The sequence below is a fragment of the Cyrtonyx montezumae genome, unplaced genomic scaffold (genome assembly GCF_038088225.1).
Source record: "Cyrtonyx montezumae isolate F1298 unplaced genomic scaffold, pur_monq_1.0 scaffold_17, whole genome shotgun sequence".
Classification (NCBI taxonomy): Eukaryota; Metazoa; Chordata; class Aves; order Galliformes; family Odontophoridae; genus Cyrtonyx; species Cyrtonyx montezumae.
In genome coordinates, this window is record NW_027071903.1 from 31,815,847 (window position 1) to 31,833,097 (window position 17,251).

The window sequence follows — 17,251 nt, forward strand, 5'->3', positions numbered from 1 at the left end:
TGCGGCTCCAACTTTCTCCCGGTGCTTTGACTCAGTGCTCTGCAGTCGCATCCTATTGCTGCTACAGGAAAATACACCCAGGGAGGAGGCAGCGTTAGAAGACGGCCCAAACATCATCGATTCGAGGCAAAAAAAGGAAAAAAAGAGAGAGCGAGAGAGAAAAAAAAAGGAAAAAAATTTGAGCTTTTCCTAAAGAACGTCTTTTAACGGCGATAGGCAGAGCCGTGCCCTGCTCCGTGCCCTTTGGCACTTCCACATTTGCTCGAAGTTGGCCTTAATGTGCCTTAATGTCCCGGTACCTGGGGCACGGCGGAGCCGCCTGCACCCGGCAATCCGCTCCCAGCCCGAAGGCACGGACTGGTTTCTGCCTCTTTGTCCTTTTCAGAAAGGAAATAATACTGATAATTTATATCTATCTATATGTATATCTATCTATCAATATGTATATATATATATATAATTTTTTTTAATGCCACTTGTGGTCACCCTAGAACGGCAGTAATCTGTAGATTACATACTGCGAGACTTGTCATTACGGGGATGGATAAAACGAGGTGGTTAAACCCTAAAATCCATTTTACTCACCACATTGTGCTTGAGGAGGGAGAGAAGGAGGGGAGAACAAACTTGGAAGGGTGGCTCTGAGCCCCCTCACACCGGAGCTGGGCTGTCCCCGCCTGGGGACACGGGCTGGGACCCCGTACCCTCACCCAGCGCCCGCCGCAGCCCCGCCGTCCCCTCGCTCCTGTCCCTTTTGTCCCCACGCTCGCAGTGTCTCAGCATTGCTCTACAGAGGCGACTTTTCTCTGCCCCTCTGTTTGCTCTGAAATGCTCTGTAGCATTTCTAGGTTCTGCTCGCCCCCCGTTTGCCTCTTTCATGTACGTCCCCGGTTCCCCTCCAGCTGATGCGATTCTTTGGAAATGTGGGGCTTATCCGTCCCTACCTTTGCCGGCTCTGATTAGATATTATTTTTTCATTGGCTCCGCTACAGCGGGTTCCTCCCTTTAATCTCTCGATATATTTTCCCCCTCCCGGTATAACCAAATCCATGAAATTCACAGCCTCTCTCTTTGACACGACTGGCTCATCTAATCACTCCATATCGATTTCCCTAACTCTTTTCATCCAGCTGAAGACACATCTTAAAACACTCCAAGCCAGAGTGTGCTCTTTGCTTTATACACACTAATAAAATGATTTACCCTTCTCTCTCTGCTCTCCTCACAGGAGAAAATCGTTCAAGTCCCGGCTATTTGTGTGTGATCAGTAAATATTTAGTGTGGCGACATCTTCAGCTCCTCTCCTGATCAATACGCAACCCAACAGGAGGTGGACTATTGTCCGGGCAGTGACTCGCTGAGATCTCCTTCAGATGCATTCCTTGCCCCTATACCGTCTGTTATGATTTATCCTCGAAGGTATCCACCAAAGAGAGAAATTGAGGCTGTAAAAGCTTCTGTCTCTAACCTGTTTACCGTGGCGTTAAGCCACCTAAGAGAAGAATGCCTTATTCATTCCCATCTCTACATGATGGTCTGGCACTTCCAAAACGCTGCTGGAAAATGAATGGGAAAGCAGGCAACCGTCGCACGGGCGCTTCGCATCCCTGCATCCCTCTGTCCCCTCTTCCCCGGCCCTTGGAGTGACAGCGGTGTCACATCAGGACGAGACCAGCTCGCACCCCGCAGCATCCCGCGGGGGTCCCGCAGGGTGTAGGATGCGGGGTGCCCATCCCCCCCCTCACCCCCCTCCCCGCTCCTCCTCGCTCTCCCTCCCGCAACTCTGCAGCCCCGGGTTCAGCCGAGGCAGGGCTGGGGCTGAGGGCTTTTTGTTTGTTTGTTTCTCCGGTTGGTTGGTTTGGGGGAGGGGGGTGGGGGTGTTTGTAACGACTTGGAAAATCTGCAGCTAAGGAAAAAAAAAAAAATGGAAATGGAGAGGAGCTTAAAGCTCAGTTCCTGTGGTTACCCATACACGAGAGCTTTCCCAGGGTGCTAAAATGGACAGAACGAGAAGTTCGCGCGAGCGCGCGCGTGTGTGTGCTTTACCCTGATCTGTTCTTTCACTCCTGGGAAAGCCCACGCCTCGAATAGGAAATCTTTCCCCTTGCAGTCACCCCGCGCCGGTGCGCAGTGCCCGCGGATGTCCGCGCAGCGCAGCGCAGCCCCGGCAGCACCGTGCCCGCCCTGCCGCTCCCGCACCCCGATCCCGCACCCCTCGCCGCAGCCCCCGCCAGCGCCCAGCTGTTTGCTTTATTTCATGTGCATTTACACGGCAACCCCGGGTCGAAGGCATTTCTCTGTGTAAACGCACGCTGCGTGCATGCACGCTCCATAAATACATGGCTGTGTGTTAGAGATGTGCGACTGTTATTCAAATCTAAAACCGGCTACATCCACCTGTTAACTTTGTTTAGAAACCACTTTCACTAATGGCTTTTCGCTAACTTATTCAGTCCGTTACTCGAGTATAGGAGTCAATGGAGGGGAAAAATCCATATGAAAACCTGCTTACAGGCTCTCTTCGCGAGGACACTTTACGCACCTTGCCCAGACAGGGCTCCTATAGAGCGCTTATCTCTCGAATATATCTTTATACTAATGCATACTTAATTGGTCTGTCTCGACTGTCCATATAAAACAATTTAATTAGGGTGCTTTCTGCTTTGGAAAGAAAGAAAAAAAAATCTGCCCAGCATTTATTGTATTTAGCACCAATACAGGCAGAAAATGTTGCACAAGTTTTTGGTTGAAAGAGCACCTATGTGTCCATTGAAGGGCGTTGATCCGAAAAGACAGAGAGGACAAGTAAAATCGATTTGAAGCGACCCTCTCTGTCCCTTTCACACCATTCAGACACTCCATTCCTTCTAAGACAAAGACCCAGCGCCTTGGGAATGCTGGCAAAGGGGGAAAAAAAGAGGAGGAAAAAAAAAAAAAAAAGGCTTCAATCCCCCCAAGCGAAAGAGAGAGCTCTGAAATTCCTTCATATCGCTGTTATTTCCCCCCCAAGATATGTTCAGCTCCAGGATTTTCTTCAATTCGGCGTCTAACGTTTCTGCTGTGAGGAATGTCCCTGGGAGGGAGGAGGTAATTATGGCTATTAGTGCTGCGAGCCCGGCCGCAGCCTTGGTCACTCGCAGGCTTTTGGGGTTAAAATAGCTCTCACCTCTGACCCTGTGGAGCAGAGTTGGAGCTATCGCCACAACTTGGGCCAAAGTTTCCCAATGTGCGGCTGTGTGGCACCGGAGAGAGGCTTCTCCCTGGAATCATTTTTGGTAGGGATTTAAATCATCTTTAGGCTATTTAATTGCCTTTCCCTCCTCCAGAGTGTTGTTGGTTTTTTTTTCCTTTTTTTTTTTTTTTTTCTCTCTCTCTTCCAACAATCTCTTTTGGAGAGGTGTGGGGGAAGAAAGCCCAAAACGCCCTTCTCCCATCACCTTTCCCCCTGCTCTTGCCATTTGGGTTTAATTTTCAGCACAAAAATGGTCATCCCCAAATTGAGTTCCCAGGTCATCCTCCTCTTCTCCACGGAGCTCAGGAATAAAAAGGTGGGGGGGGGAGGAGTGACCTCCTCCCTTTATTCTGTCCCCACCACCACCACGACCCGTCGAGCTCTGCAGAAAAGGAGCATTTGCAAAAGGGGAGAAAGGACGGGAAGCGTGGGTTCACCTCCTCGCACCTTTCAAGCTCATCTCTGTGAGGGGGCATTTGAGGGCCGAGGGGAACCAGGGGAGGGCACCCACAGCTGCGAGCATCCCTCTGGCAGTAAGAAAAATGCATTCGAGTGGGATACGTCTCCATCTTCCATGTACTGATTAGGCTTAACAAGAGTGGAAACTTGTGTAGCCCATATTTATGGTATTAACGAGCAGTTAAAAGATTTATCCTTCTTCTGATCAATATTGTTCGTGCCCGGCCCCCCCCCCCCCCGGCCCAGCCCCGGCCCTCCCCGAGGGCTGCAATGACAATTGCCTTCATACTTTTTCATCACTGTTCGAGGTGGCAAAACCCCATTGTAATTTTCATTAGCCCAGTAAACATGCAATTAACATGCAGCACTGTGGTTAACTTAATTCCCGTTTTAAGGCAAGGACAAGCAAGAAATGGAAGAGCGTTTGTTCCATTTGTCAAGTATGACACACCTCTTACCATAACAGTTTCTTAAAATAAAAGCTCGGCTCCCCACGACCACGACCACCACCCCTCTTTCCAGAAACCCCCCACACCGACACACACACACACACACACACAAAAAGGAGCAGGAATCCATTAGTTGGAGAGTATTCTCCTGCCAAAGGCAGTGTAATGTATTCCAAATTTTCCCAAGCCCTCACTGTACTGGGGTCCCGTTTCCCCCCTGGGGAAGGGGCTGTGAGCTGATATTTCTCTTGGGTGAAGGATTCAGCCTCCCCCGAACCGTATTTTTTAATAAAATAAAACAAACGTGCTTGCCATGTCTAAAAGTTGCCATGTTTGTGAAGGGGGTGGGGAAAATGTCTCCAAGGGTTTCAATTAGCAACAAATGATTATTGCAACGGATTTTTGGTAATGAAAAAATGTGGAGTACCTCTTTCTAGCTGGGATCTCAGGGGCAGTGAAAGAGAGCGGGGGGGAGAGGAAGAGAAAGAGAGAGAGAGAGAGAGAGAGAGAGAGAGAGAGAGAGAGAGAAAGAGATTGCTGATTAGCTCGGATTCTTTCCCAACTTGCTGTAGCGTGTGCTTGCGTTCCCTGCCGACCCTACACAGGACACTATATATTTTTTCCCCTTCGGTGCATGTGTTGATAGTTCAGCCTGTAGTTGTTTGCGGTTGGCTTTTTTTTCTTTTTTTTTTTCTCTCCCTGTCGGGGAGGGGGAAGGTGGGAAGGGGGGGGCTGAAATCGGCCGCATCCATCCTCCCCCCACAGTCATTAAGTTAGGAGATTTCCCTCTTTTATTTTTTTTTTTCTCCCCAATTGGAGGGGTGGGTTGTGATTTTTTTTTCCCCTAAGTCTCGCCTTTCCAGCTCCAAACAAGGTGTAGCGAGACGCTCTTCCTTCTAAGGAATGAAATGAGAGACAAGGATCACTCAAAGACATCTCCTACCTTGGGCTTGGGGATTTTTTCTTAAAGGCGAGGCGCACATTCCTCAGCAGCTATGTACAAAGCCCCCCCTGAAATCTTGTCTGTGTAAAGTTAGAGTGTGTTCAGGATTTTTTTTTTCCTCTCTCCCAAGGCTGATCGCTAATAATACATCGAAAGCACTTCCCTTTAGGTTGTGGGAAATCTATTCCCTTCACCTTGCCTCCTTTTTTTTCTCCCCCTGAAGGCTGTAACTTTACTTTTTTTTTCTTCTTCTTTTTTTTTTTTTTAATCAGTTTGCACAATCGCTTAGATAAACACCAAGAAGGAGACTTCTCTTTAATTACCCTACGCACATCTTTCTGGGGGGCAGACAGCGGTCTGATCTTTTTTTTTTTTGTTGTTGTTGTTTGTTTGTTTCTTTCACCTGCCAAACTAAAGGAGAGGTAGAAAAAGGAAGATGCAAGCGATTTGGGACCTTGAACAAGGCAAATATGGTTTTGGTATGTTTACTTCTAGTTTTTTTTCTTCTTCTTTGACACTTTTTTTTTGCGGGCAATGTGTTGTGATTCTTGTGTTTCTCTTTTAAGGAAAACAAAAAATCCAAAAAAGCAAATGTTAGCTAACGTGCGTCTTAAACGATCGTTTCTAAGGTTACGTGGGTTGCTCTAAGGAGGGGAAGAGGGGAGGGGGGGGAGACCCGAGGCTGTGTAATCGCAGCACCGCCAGTTAGCACGTCCTTTAGCTAAATAAAGAAATCAGCAAACAAACAAACAAGCCAGCAAACCCAACGACCGGGATCGGCTCCCAGGTCCGAGGCTGCGAAGTGCCTCAAAGTCATTCCCAAATCGGCGGCCGGGGCCGGGGCCGGGGCTGGGGCTGCGGGTGGGGACGGGGCTCCGCGATCGGACCGCGCCGGGGCTGCGGTTGGCAGCGCTTATGGACGTAGATACATATATATATATGTATACATATATGGGAAAAAAAAAAAAGGAAAGAATGAAAAGCTCGGTGGGGAAGGTATAGCGCTGAGATCCCCTCTCTCTCCCCCTCCGGTCGCTTCCCTGGTTAAGTACAATGGAAAGAAGCTGGAATATACTCACCCTCCGAAGGTGTGGTTGGCAGCGCGGCGGAGGCTTTATGGCAATTATTTATCCTTGCTTTATTACGGCAAAAGGCGCAGATCTGAGTTTAAGCAGCGAAAGTGTTTTGCTCTGACAGCCGTATGCGAGGCACGGTTCCTCGTTTAAAAAAAAAAAAATCACAAAACAGGATTCCCCCCCCCCCCCCCAATCCCTGACCACTATCCCTTAAAAATACCTATTCGGCACAGGGCTGGCAGGAACCCTGACGCAGAAATCTTATAGTCCGGTCTAGGAGTGCCCAAGCCAATTAATTTTAAATCCTTAGGAATTAATCAGATTAAAATGTACAGAAGTTTCATTCTCGTATGCATACGTGAGCCAAAAGTCGTTTCCCTTTAAGAGATCCTTTTCTTTTAAAGTTGAATTTTAGGCAGATAAGAGACTTACACTAGGGGGCAGCCAGATACTGTACTTGCTCCAATCTTAAGCAATTTTTTTTCCTCTCTCACAGCATATGCTCTGATTTAGCACTGTAAATTTTTCAGAGGACCCAACTCTGACAGCCCCTGGTGATTTTCAAAGTACCACAAGCCAGTGGTTAAAAATTGCATTGACTTGGAAGTTCAGAGGCACACAATAGGAGCCACTTTCCCTATTCATGGAACTTCAGTGTGGTGGAAGAGAAAAACACACACATACTACATTGAGGGAGAAGAGGAATTCATTGAATTCTGTTAGACGTAACTGCTTTCCACTGAGTTCAGAGCGAAACTCGGTATTTGTTCGATGCTCTATTCATATTGCGATTTAATCTAGAAAGAATTAGAGGGCTGCAAGGCAGCTTTCTGCCAGGGAAGCAGCTTCCCTCTCTTCCTCCTTTAAAAAAAAAAAAAAAAAAAAAAAACAAGATTTACACCAGCTCTATCCCCAACTCTATTTTAGCAAAATAAATCCTTCCACTCCCTCTCATTACAATAAATTTACATCTGCAGTAAAATGGCAGGAGGGATGCGCTTATTTATTTGGAATAAAAACAATAGAGCCTTACTTCTAAACAGAGCATTTCTATTGTGACGGGGCTCGGAGAAGGACAGCGGTGAACGTCCCCTTCTTCTCGAGGCGCTCGGGTCTCAAATAGGATTTAGCAAAATGAACCGTGGTTCATTTTTCCATTCACCCGCTCTGCCTCAGCCCACTCGCAAACAAATAGCAAAGCGGCGGACGGTGCTAATGGAGAGTTACACCGCTCCATCCCTCGAAGAGCAAACAGTTAACGCGGGGCATTCTTCATTAATGCTCGAGCAATCAGCGGCACGGCGGTGTGTGAGCGTGTATCGGTGGCTTTGCATTGCTACGATCGTGTATTAATATCGTGGGTGCTGCGAAAACCGCTTTCCCTTCTGATTTCCGCGTTGAGGACGGTACTCGTGTTTTTGCACATGGTGAATTAATCCTGTTGACTTTGTCAGATTCGAGGCAAAGGGAAGCCTTTATTATTATGTTTTTCCTCGGGAAATCCAACCTCAGGCTGCAATGTGGGACAATGTGCGCGTTGTGCCCCGTCCCTGCTAGGGCTCAGCCCCAGTCCTTAGGGTTACTCGCGGAGCAGAAGGCGCTCACACCCTTTTACCGGGAGCAGACGCCTTTCCCCTTCCTGGACCTCGGGCACGGGTCGCCGTGTAACGGAGCCGCAGAGCATCCCCCACCCGCGGGGTCCCGGCTTTGTGCCCGGCGAGCCCCGCAGCACCTGCGGCTGCCACCCGCGCGTGACACCGGGACGGAGCGTGGGGTGCGGACCCCTTCGGATCCTACAGAGCCCCGCATTGGGGCCGCGGCCGTGCCCCGCACGCGGCTCCGGCTGCGCGCTGCCCGCTCGGTGCGAGCGCGGACTCCGTGCCCTCTCTCGGTCCGATCGCCGCTCTCAGCGCCCGTCGGCCGCTCCGTGCGGGATGGCTCCCGCTGCGGCGGTGCTCCGAGGGCTGCGGTGCTGCGCGGAGCGAGGAGAGAAAGGGAAACAGAAAGAGCACAAAGTTAGGGCGCCGAGGCGGAGCGGAGGTGAGCGGGGAGAGGAGCCGGAGAGGGCTCCGCAGGTGCCGCGGAACGGAGCGGCCCGGCCCGGCCCGGCCTCGCCCTGCCCCGCGTGACCTCGCGTGGGTCCGCTCCGCGCGTTTGTGTCATTGCACTCCGCGTTCCCCTCCGCGTTGCGCTGCGCCGCCAGGTGAGCCCCGCGCGGGCTCCGGGAGCGGGGCTGAGCTCCGCGCGCGGCCCCAATGCGGCGGCCTTTAGGACCGCGCGGGGCGGGCGGGCGCGCGGCGGCGGCCATGGCAGGGGCCGCGCACAGAGGGCGTCGCGCGCGGCCCAATGAGGACCGACGGGGGCGGGCGCGCGCGGAGCTTTCGCCCAGTCAAACGCCGCCGGCTCGCCTTATAAGGCCGCGCGGTCGCCATGGCGACGTGCGCTAAGTTGCAGCAGTCGTGTCAAAGTTCACTCTCCCGCCAGCGGGGCGAGCGGCCGGCGGGGAGCGCGCACACCACCCGGCCGCGCCCCCGCGCCCCTCCCTCTCCCCTCTCTCCCTCCTCCTCCCACCGGGGGGGGGCGCGCTGGGGGAAGGGCCCGCGCTCCCCTCCCTCTCCCTCTCCCCCCTCCCTCGGGCTGAGGCGCGATGCTGCGCGCCGCGCCGTGATCCTTCCCTCTCCTCCTCCTCCTCCCGCTCCCCTCTTTTATCATCCCGCCCGGCTGGCGAGTTGACTCCTTCCCTCCCCCCCCCCCCCCCCGCCCCGCCGCCCCCCTTTCCCTCCTTCCCCCCCCCCCCCCCCCGCCCGCGCCGTGAGCACCGGCGGCGCGGAGGCGAGAGCCCACTTGCGAGGCGGCACAAGCAGCATAAGGCAGCAGCGGCGCGGCGGAGCCCGGGCGGCGGCAGCGAGGAGCGAGCGGCGAGCGGCGGCGGGGAGAATTAATAAAGCGGCCCCCCCACTAAAAAAAAAAAAAAAAGCCAAAAAAATATATATAATAATAATAAAGAGAGAGAGACAGACAGAGACAGAGAGAGAGAAAGCACCGAGCGCGGCGCGAGGAAGAATTAAAGAGAGGAAGAATTAAAGCCGGCGGAGGAGGAGGAGGAGGGAGGAGGAGAGACGGAGCGCGGAGAGAGGAGGAAAGAAAAAAAAAAAAAAAAAAAAGCCGCCCGCACACACAAAGCGGAGCGCGGCGGTGGATGTGGCTGCGGCGCGCAGGACTCGCGGCGAGAGCGGCCCCCAGCAGCCCCGCCGCACGCCGCCCCGCGCCGCCCGCGGCCGCGGCGTTCCCCGGCTGTTCGTCCGCGCCTTGATGGCTTTCCTGAATGGCTGACGGCGAGCTGCCCTGGAGCTGGCCCCCCGGCACCACCACCCGCCTCTCCGCCGGCAACTCCGCTGCGGATCGGCGCTGAGAGCAGCGGGCGCAGCGGCGAAGGGATTTTTTTTTTTTTTTTTTTTTTCCCCTCTCTCTTTCTCTCTCCCCTCTCCCCCCCCCCCTCCCCCCCCCCTCTCTTTCTCCTTTCGCTCTCCCCCGTGCTCGGCGCCGGAGAGCTCCGGAGAGGGGGGAAGAAAAAAAAAAAAGAAAAATAAAATTTTTTTTTTGAAGATATCTTTTTTTTTTTTTTTTTTTTTTTTTTTAAAGCAACAAAAGGGAGAGAGAGGGAAAGAGAAAGAAAGGAGGAGGAGGAAAAAAAAAAAAAAGCAAACTGCTGCAAAGCTGAGCTGCAGAGCAAAGCAAACAAACTTTGAAAATAAAGGGGGAACAGGAAGTTTGGCAACGGTGTCCAATAGATATGGCAATGGTAGTCGGTGCGTGGCGAGACCCCCAGGACGATGTGCCCGGAGCTCAGGGAACGCAGCCAGCGCCCGCCCCGCCGGTGCAGGGCCCCCCGGCCGGGACCCCGCACACCCCGCAGACCCCGGGGCCCGGCGGCCCCCCCAGCACGCCAGCGCAGAGCAACGCGGCGAGCCAGCAGAGCCAAGGGGACAAGCAGCAGCAGCAGCAGCACATTGAGTGCGTGGTTTGTGGGGACAAGTCTAGTGGCAAACACTACGGCCAGTTTACCTGCGAGGGTTGCAAGAGTTTCTTCAAGCGGAGTGTAAGGAGGAATCTCAGCTACACTTGTCGTGCCAACAGGAACTGTCCCATTGACCAGCACCACCGCAATCAGTGTCAGTACTGCCGCCTCAAAAAATGCCTCAAAGTTGGCATGAGACGGGAAGGTATTGGGATTTCATTTGTTTTGCAATTTTATTTTTTTCTCGCTCGCTGCCTTTTAGGTTTGCTTTTATTATTATTATTCTGATTATTTTGAATTATGACGATTGCTTTTATTGTTAACCTCCCTTCCCCCCCCTTTCCGCCCCCCCCCCCCCCCTTCTCCCTACCTCAACCCCACCAGAACCTTCCCCCCCTCCCCAAATAAACTTTCTCTTCGTGAAAGAAAGAGCCGTGGGAGGGGAGGAGGGGGCTCCCGCATGCTGCCCCGGAACCCACCGCGGCCGTCGCCGTGTGCCGGGGGCGGCTGCTCGGGGACGGATTTCCACTCCGGAGCCGATGGCTCCGCCGGACGCTCGCTGTCCCCGCGGTCCCCCCCTGCATGCTCGGAGCTCCCCGCTCGCATCCAAGCCCCCGGCCCGCGGGTTAACCCAGGCGGTTCGAATTACGGTTACAATGGAACTCACCCTCCCGAGGGCTCTACAGCACTCCGCTGTGGATTCCCAACCGGATTTTCCCTCCTCTAAAAACACATAGACACATCCCTCCCTCCCTCCGTGTGTGTGTGTGTGTGTGTGTGTGTGTATCGCCGTGTGCTTGCCTTTCCCCTCGCTGTGACCCCACTTTTCTCCCTTCCTCCCTTCTCCCCGTCCTTCCCACGGGTGTGAGCAGCGCCCAGAAGGAAGCGAGGGGCGATGGGGGCTTTGTGCTATAAAATTAGCCGGGAAATGTGAGCCCGCGGCCCCGCAGCGCGTCTGGACGCTGCTATGTAGGTTAAGGGTGAGGGGGCTCGGGACTTGCCGGGCTCTTCTTTGTGTTCCTGCGGGGGGAACCGGGCTCGGAGCGCGGCCGGCAGCGAGCAGAGCCCGAGCGCGGGGTCCGCCATCCCCTCCCCGCCGTCCCCCTGTCCCCCGGCCCCTTTTTCTCTCTCCTTTTTTCCTCTCCCCGTGTCAATGTCTGAACAAAACGCCACAGGCCCGCTTCCACGGGAAGGTGCCGCCGGATAAAGCCTGGCCCTGGGGGGGGGGGGGGGAGGTGGGGGTGTTGATGCTGGGGCTGCTCGCTCCTTGCTTTCTTTTTCTTTTTTTCTTTTCGGGGGTTGCGAAGTGTCGGTGCCCTCTGCCCCCTGTCCAGCCCTCTCCCCCAGCCCCAAATCGATAAAGCCGCTTTGGTCGGAATGAAGGGAAACACAAAGCGTGGCCGTAGGAGGGGTGGAAGGGGGGGGGATCGCTGGGTCCTGCCGTGTGCGGGAGGTGAGGCTGTGCCGGGCCGGGGACGCGCTGGGCTCGGGCCGTGGCACGGCCGCACGGAGCGGGCTCGGGGCTGGCGGCGCTCGGAGCAATTCAGATATTAATAGCTGTAGTTTCTTCTTTATTCACTGCAGCGGTCCAGAGGGGCAGAATGCCACCCACACAGCCAACTCACGGTCAGTTCGCCTTGACAAACGGGGACCCTCTCAACTGCCATTCCTACCTATCCGGATATATCTCCCTTCTTCTGAGAGCAGAGCCCTACCCCACCTCCCGCTTTGGCAGTCAGTGCATGCAACCCAACAACATCATGGGCATCGAGAACATTTGCGAACTGGCAGCTCGGATGCTCTTCAGCGCGGTGGAGTGGGCCAGGAATATCCCCTTCTTCCCAGACCTGCAGATCACAGACCAGGTGGCCCTGCTCAGGCTGACCTGGAGCGAGTTGTTCGTGCTCAACGCCGCCCAGTGCTCCATGCCCCTCCATGTAGCCCCGCTGCTGGCAGCCGCCGGCCTCCACGCTTCGCCAATGTCTGCTGACCGAGTGGTCGCCTTTATGGACCACATACGAATCTTCCAAGAGCAAGTAGAAAAACTGAAAGCGTTGCATGTCGACTCCGCAGAATATAGCTGTTTAAAGGCCATAGTCCTCTTCACCTCAGGTAGGCAGCGTTTCTTTGCTCTCCCCTTCCTCCCCCTTCCCCTCGGAGAGGTGTTTGCTCTTTGCAAAGTGTTGCTGCCTTCGCCAGCCCCGTTGCCCTGCCAGGAGTGGGGCTGGGGGGCTGCCCGCGGGGCCTCGGCTCTCAGCAGCCCCCCAGAGTGGGCTGTGGGGGGAAATAACCCATCACAACGATGTGAAATAGACGGGGAAGCGCACCCCGAGCCTCGCTGCGTGAGGCTGGGGAAGGGGGAACAGGGGGCTCGGAGGGAGGCACCCATTCGCCACGAAAGACTGCGCTTTTTCCCATTGAAAATAATATTTTATTTAACAGTCTAGCTCTGGGTTGTTGCATTTAATGACACGCATCCGAACAGCAGCAAAAATCTGTTTGATGTTGTTAAATACAAGGCGTCCTATCAGTGAAACCACTTTAAAAAGAGGATCATTTTATGGGCAGCCAGGAAGGAGGGGGGGAAGTGGGGGGGGGAAAGCCCTGCAGGATTAGAAATTGAATTAAAAAAAAAAAAAAAGGAAAGAAAGAACTTAAATGCGCAAAGCTGAGTTTAAAATATGTTCCCTGCCATCCCGTAAAATAAAATAAATCAACTTCCCAAAGAGCTGTCTCTGATTGAAACAGAACGTGGCAGCGAGCAGTTCTGTGTCATTGGAGCTAAGGGGAAAAGTTTGCATTTGTACCCAGCAGGAGCTGCAGAGTGCAGAGCGAGGAGCGGGTGCGGAGGGATCATTACCATAAGCAGTCGGGGACAGCAGGAAAAAAAGTCAGAGCAGAGGGCAGGAGCTGCGCTCCGCCGAGTAGTTCCGGGGTGGCACAACGCGAGGAGTGCAGCTCGGGCTGCTGCTGGGGTCATCAAAGCGGAGGGGGGAAAAATATGTGTCAACTTTTGCTGCCTAGAAATAGTGCATGAGTTATAAAGCAGTAATTGAGTGCGTTGTGAAATCTAATTAGCTTGCGCTAGAGTTTAACCTGGGTGAGTAATAAACCTGATATTAACTCTGGAGGCTAAATATTTTTATTATTATTATTATTTTTAAATCTGCTCGCTCATTTGCGCAATACACTATCTCAGATCGCTAACTTGAGGGCTGCAGCCCTGCAAGTTTGGAGATGGAGTTTAAAAATCCATAGATTTCTCCTGTAGCTCATTGGGAAGCTTGGGAAAGTGGCCACGCGATAAACATATGAATGGAAGCAGGACCTGTAAAATAATTACTCATCGGAGTTTTTTAAAGCCTGATATCAGGAAACAGGAAAAAAAAATGTAGTTTATGTGGGAAAAGGAGGGCTCACAATCCGCTCCTTGTTGTGTTAAAGGGGGTCTGGGGAACGAAGTCATTTTCTGGACTTTGTCCAGGTTCTGGGTCGTGACCTAAACTTCCTTTTATATATTATTGCTTTACACATTAAAAAAAAAAAAAAAAAGCCTTCTCCTCCCAACCCCCCTTCCTCACCTCTCAGCCACTCGTGCTGAGGTCCTGGGGTGACCCACGAGCACCCGCTGGGGAGGTCCCGCGTGGGGCCGCTGCCCGTGGGGCGCTGCCTGGGGTGCGGGCGCATCTGGGGATGCCCCAAGGATCCCCCACACAGCCCCTGGGCTGCGGCCGCCCTGAGGAGCGGAGCCGAAACCTCCCCTTTCTCCCCAAATCACTTTATTATGATGATGATTATTATTTTTAGCCTTCTGAGAAAACAATCGTCCGATCCTGTCGTAACTGTTTAATTTATTGCTATTTTCCAAATGTGAGGCCTGGCGTGTAAATTGCCTCCCAACGAGATAAACGCTCCTTCTTATCTCGATGCTGGGGAGATAGCCCCGTGCACAAGGAGGGCTCCGCACACAGCTCCCCAATAGCAGCACTGATGGAAAGCAGATGCACAGGGATGCACACACACTCTATTTGCTCCTGCCTCTTTTTCTTTTATTTATTTTTTTACACACACACACACACAGACACATTTAAAAAAAAAAAAAAAAGAGGAGGGGGGAGTGGAAAAAAGAAAGGAAAAAAAAATAGAAAAACACAACAACTGGTTTCTAATGACTCGCAGAATATGCATGTGTTAGCCCTGTGCCTAGGAAAGCCACAGGGAGGTCAGGTCACAACCTGTGCTCTTTCAGCACAGACGTCTCTGATTTAAAGGGAAGTTATTGTATTTTAGCGTATCAGAAAAAAAAAAATGTCCAGACCCTATCAGGGAGTTTTCTTCTTGTAAGGGCCTTTAGGTTTAAAAAGAAGAAGAAGAGGAAAAAAAAAAAAAAAAAGAAGGGGGAGCTGAGGGGGGAAGAAAGAAAGAGAAAAGAAAAGAGGGGGGAAAAGAAACAGCTCAAATGAACAGAGAGATCACAGTTTGCATGGCTGCCTCTGAATAGGCTAAACTGACAAGATCAGTTTTAAAGGGCCACTTAAATCAGTTTCAAAGACTGAAGAAAAACGCGTTGTCTTCTCTGGGGGAGAATCTGTTGCCGGATCCGGGGCGCCATTCTCTGTGGCTGGGCCGGTTTTTTAGTGTTATGATTATTATTTCCATCACTGCGATCAGCACGCCTTCCCATCACACTCTTAGGTCTCCCCACGCTTATTTTCCAAGTGGGGGACAGAGAGCGGCACCCCCGCCCCTCGCCCTCCGCCCCCCCCCCCCCCCCACGGCCTTTCCCCGCACGTTGGAGGTGGGGGGACCCGGGCAGCGCCCCCCAGCACACGGCCCCGCTCCTGCTGCTGCGGGAGCCCCTCCAGGAGGGAAAGGTGTGGAAAAGGACAGAGATTGGCCCTATGGGTGATACCCACGGAGACTCTGGGGGGCGAGGTGATGGCGCACGATCCGCACTTCTTTCTAGAGATTAAAAAAAAAAAAAAAGAAAAAAAATCAAAATTAAAAAGAAAACTTTTTAATCTGATGATTGTTTTCTTTTTTCTTTTCTTTCTTTTTTTTCTTTCTTTTCTTTTTTTATTTTTTTCTTTTCTTTTTTTTTTTTTAATACACTTTCTTCTAGATGCCTGTGGTCTCTCTGATGTAGCCCATGTTGAAAGTTTACAGGAGAAGTCACAGTGTGCTTTGGAAGAGTATGTTAGGAGCCAGTATCCCAACCAGCCAACACGATTCGGGAAGCTATTACTACGTCTCCCCTCCCTTCGCACTGTCTCCTCTTCTGTCATAGAGCAATTGTTTTTCGTCCGTTTGGTAGGTAAAACCCCCATAGAAACCCTAATCAGGGATATGTTACTGTCTGGCAGCAGTTTTAACTGGCCTTACATGTCCATTCAATAAAATATTCGAGAGAGAGAGAGAGAGAGAGAGAGAAAGAAAGAGAGAGAGAGAGAGAGAGAAAACTAAAACTAAAACTAAAAAATAAAAATAAAAATTGAGAAGGGAGATGAGAGTGAAAGGAAAGCAAATGACATTTGGGTTCTGGTTGTTTCTTAAATTTCCTTCTGCTAAGAAAGGATGTAAAAGGATGTTACAAAGTTTGCTGAGTGAAGACAGGAAAAAAAATAAATAAATAAAAAAATTAATGGACTGTGAATTAAAAAAAAAAAAAGAGACTGTCACGTGAACTCTTACAGAATGCATTAAAAACTCCCGTGTCGCTCAGAAAATAAAACTTGCTACTTATCATTTTTTGTACAAAATAAAAAATTAAAAGAAAAAAAAAGAGAAAAAAGAAAGAAAGAAAAAAATCAGAAAGAAGAAGAAAGGAGACGACGGTGGGCGCTTTTTCTTTTTTTCTTTTTTCTTTTTTTTTTTCCTTTTCTTTTTTGGGGGTCAACTTTTTAACCAATTCTCGCTTAAAGTGCATTTAAAGGCAATTTGGAGAAAATTAGCAGAATGGAAGGAAGTAAGTCTTTTTTTTCCAAATTATTAATTGTCCTATGTGTCTATGTACCTATAGCTGTTCTTTTTTTGTATTTTTCTGGTTTCAAACCAGTTTATTCTGTGGTTCTATAATAATTTTTGATATAATCTTGGCTTCTTTAAAAAAAAAAAAAAAAAAAAAAAAAAAAAAAGAACTGTGTATCCTTAAAATATATGTTCTGAAAGAATTAAAACTGAGTCCACGAACGTATCGTATAGGAAGAAAGGAAAAGAGAGAGAGAGAGAGAAACACAAACTCAACAACACGATGATGGAAGCGCACTTAAGGTGGTGACCCAAAATCTAAGCTTGAAGCTGAGAGAGCTATAATTATATAGACCCGAATGAACCACACGTGTCATACAACTCCCCCCAAATCTAGGTTTTTTGATATTTCGGACAGAAAATGAACTGTGGGGATTTATTCTAGGTAGAAGGAACTGTGTCCAAGACACACACTACGGTTTTGATTTAAAAGCAAACAAACAAGCGGAGTGAACTTTTGTAATTTGGATTGGGTTCCACATAGTTCATCATGAATTGTTATTAAACTCCTCTATCTGTTTGTATATTTGCAAGCCCTTTGTATTATAATAATTGTTGATATTTTCCCTTTTTAAAAAAATACCATTGAAATCAGCATGACAAAATAACACTGTTGGCACTTATAGATAACGTGATTGATTCAGTATCTTAGAGTTTACAGTTTTGTGTTTAAAAAAAAAACTGAAGGTTTTTCTTTTTTTTTTTTTTTGGTTTTATTTTTTTGTTTTGTTTTGTTTTGTTTTTTAAGTGCAACATTTCTGTATACTGTAAAAGTTATAATAACTGAACTGTTTGGTCGAGTCTTTGTGTGTTATATTCCAAGGAAAATTGAAAGTATTCAGAAATTAAAATATTATTTGATATCTGAAACCTGTTTGGCTGTCATAAGTGTCTTTCAGAAACCGCATTACTTCTCTATAGTTTGCAGTCATTTAGGCCCATAGGCGATTGATTTGTTTACTTGTCACAGTAAGTTTGTAGCAGATGTATTGTAGTGTATTTACCTGTTTAATTCCGGGCTGGGGGCGGAGGACTGAAGTTCGTGGT

The 17,251-nt window shown here is 50.5% G+C and overlaps 1 protein-coding gene and 1 long non-coding RNA gene across 8 annotated transcripts in view; one reads left to right on the forward strand and one right to left on the reverse strand.

Moving 5' to 3' along the window:
- The window catches only part of LOC136047038 (uncharacterized), a 32,744-nt gene extending 26,101 nt beyond the window's left edge, over positions 1 to 6,643 (reverse strand). For 4 of the 7 annotated variants that reach the window (XR_010622045.1, XR_010622049.1, XR_010622048.1 and 1 more), the window contains exons 1-2: positions 6,380 to 6,641; positions 6,163 to 6,300 (exon numbers count right to left, since the gene is read on the reverse strand). This is a non-coding gene — a long non-coding RNA (uncharacterized LOC136047038). Of the gene's footprint in view, positions 1 to 6,162; positions 6,355 to 6,379 lie in introns of those variants that run through there. The other 3 variants (XR_010622047.1, XR_010622046.1, XR_010622044.1) reach the window with 3 other exon arrangements.
- Positions 6,644 to 9,769: 3,126 nt separating this feature from the next.
- On the forward strand, positions 9,770 to 15,605 carry NR2F2 (nuclear receptor subfamily 2 group F member 2). Its single transcript, XM_065734025.1, has 3 exons — positions 9,770 to 10,382; positions 11,762 to 12,289; positions 15,300 to 15,605. The coding sequence occupies exons 1-3, from the start codon at positions 9,953 to 9,955 to the stop codon at positions 15,572 to 15,574; spliced, it is 1,233 nt and encodes a 410-aa protein (XP_065590097.1). The 5' UTR covers positions 9,770 to 9,952; the 3' UTR covers positions 15,575 to 15,605.
- The last annotated feature ends 1,646 nt before the right edge of the window (positions 15,606 to 17,251 follow it).

Bases quoted from the DNA above. Each gene is read 5' to 3' on its own strand.
- NR2F2 (XM_065734025.1), top strand. From the start codon at position 9,953: ATGGCAATGGTAGTCGGTGCGTGGCGAGACCCCCAGGACGATGTGCCC. The intron at 10,383-11,761 runs GTATTGGGATTT...TATTCACTGCAG, and splicing joins AGTTGGCATGAGACGGGAAG to CGGTCCAGAGGGGCAGAATG. The intron at 12,290-15,299 runs GTAGGCAGCGTT...ACTTTCTTCTAG, and splicing joins CATAGTCCTCTTCACCTCAG to ATGCCTGTGGTCTCTCTGAT.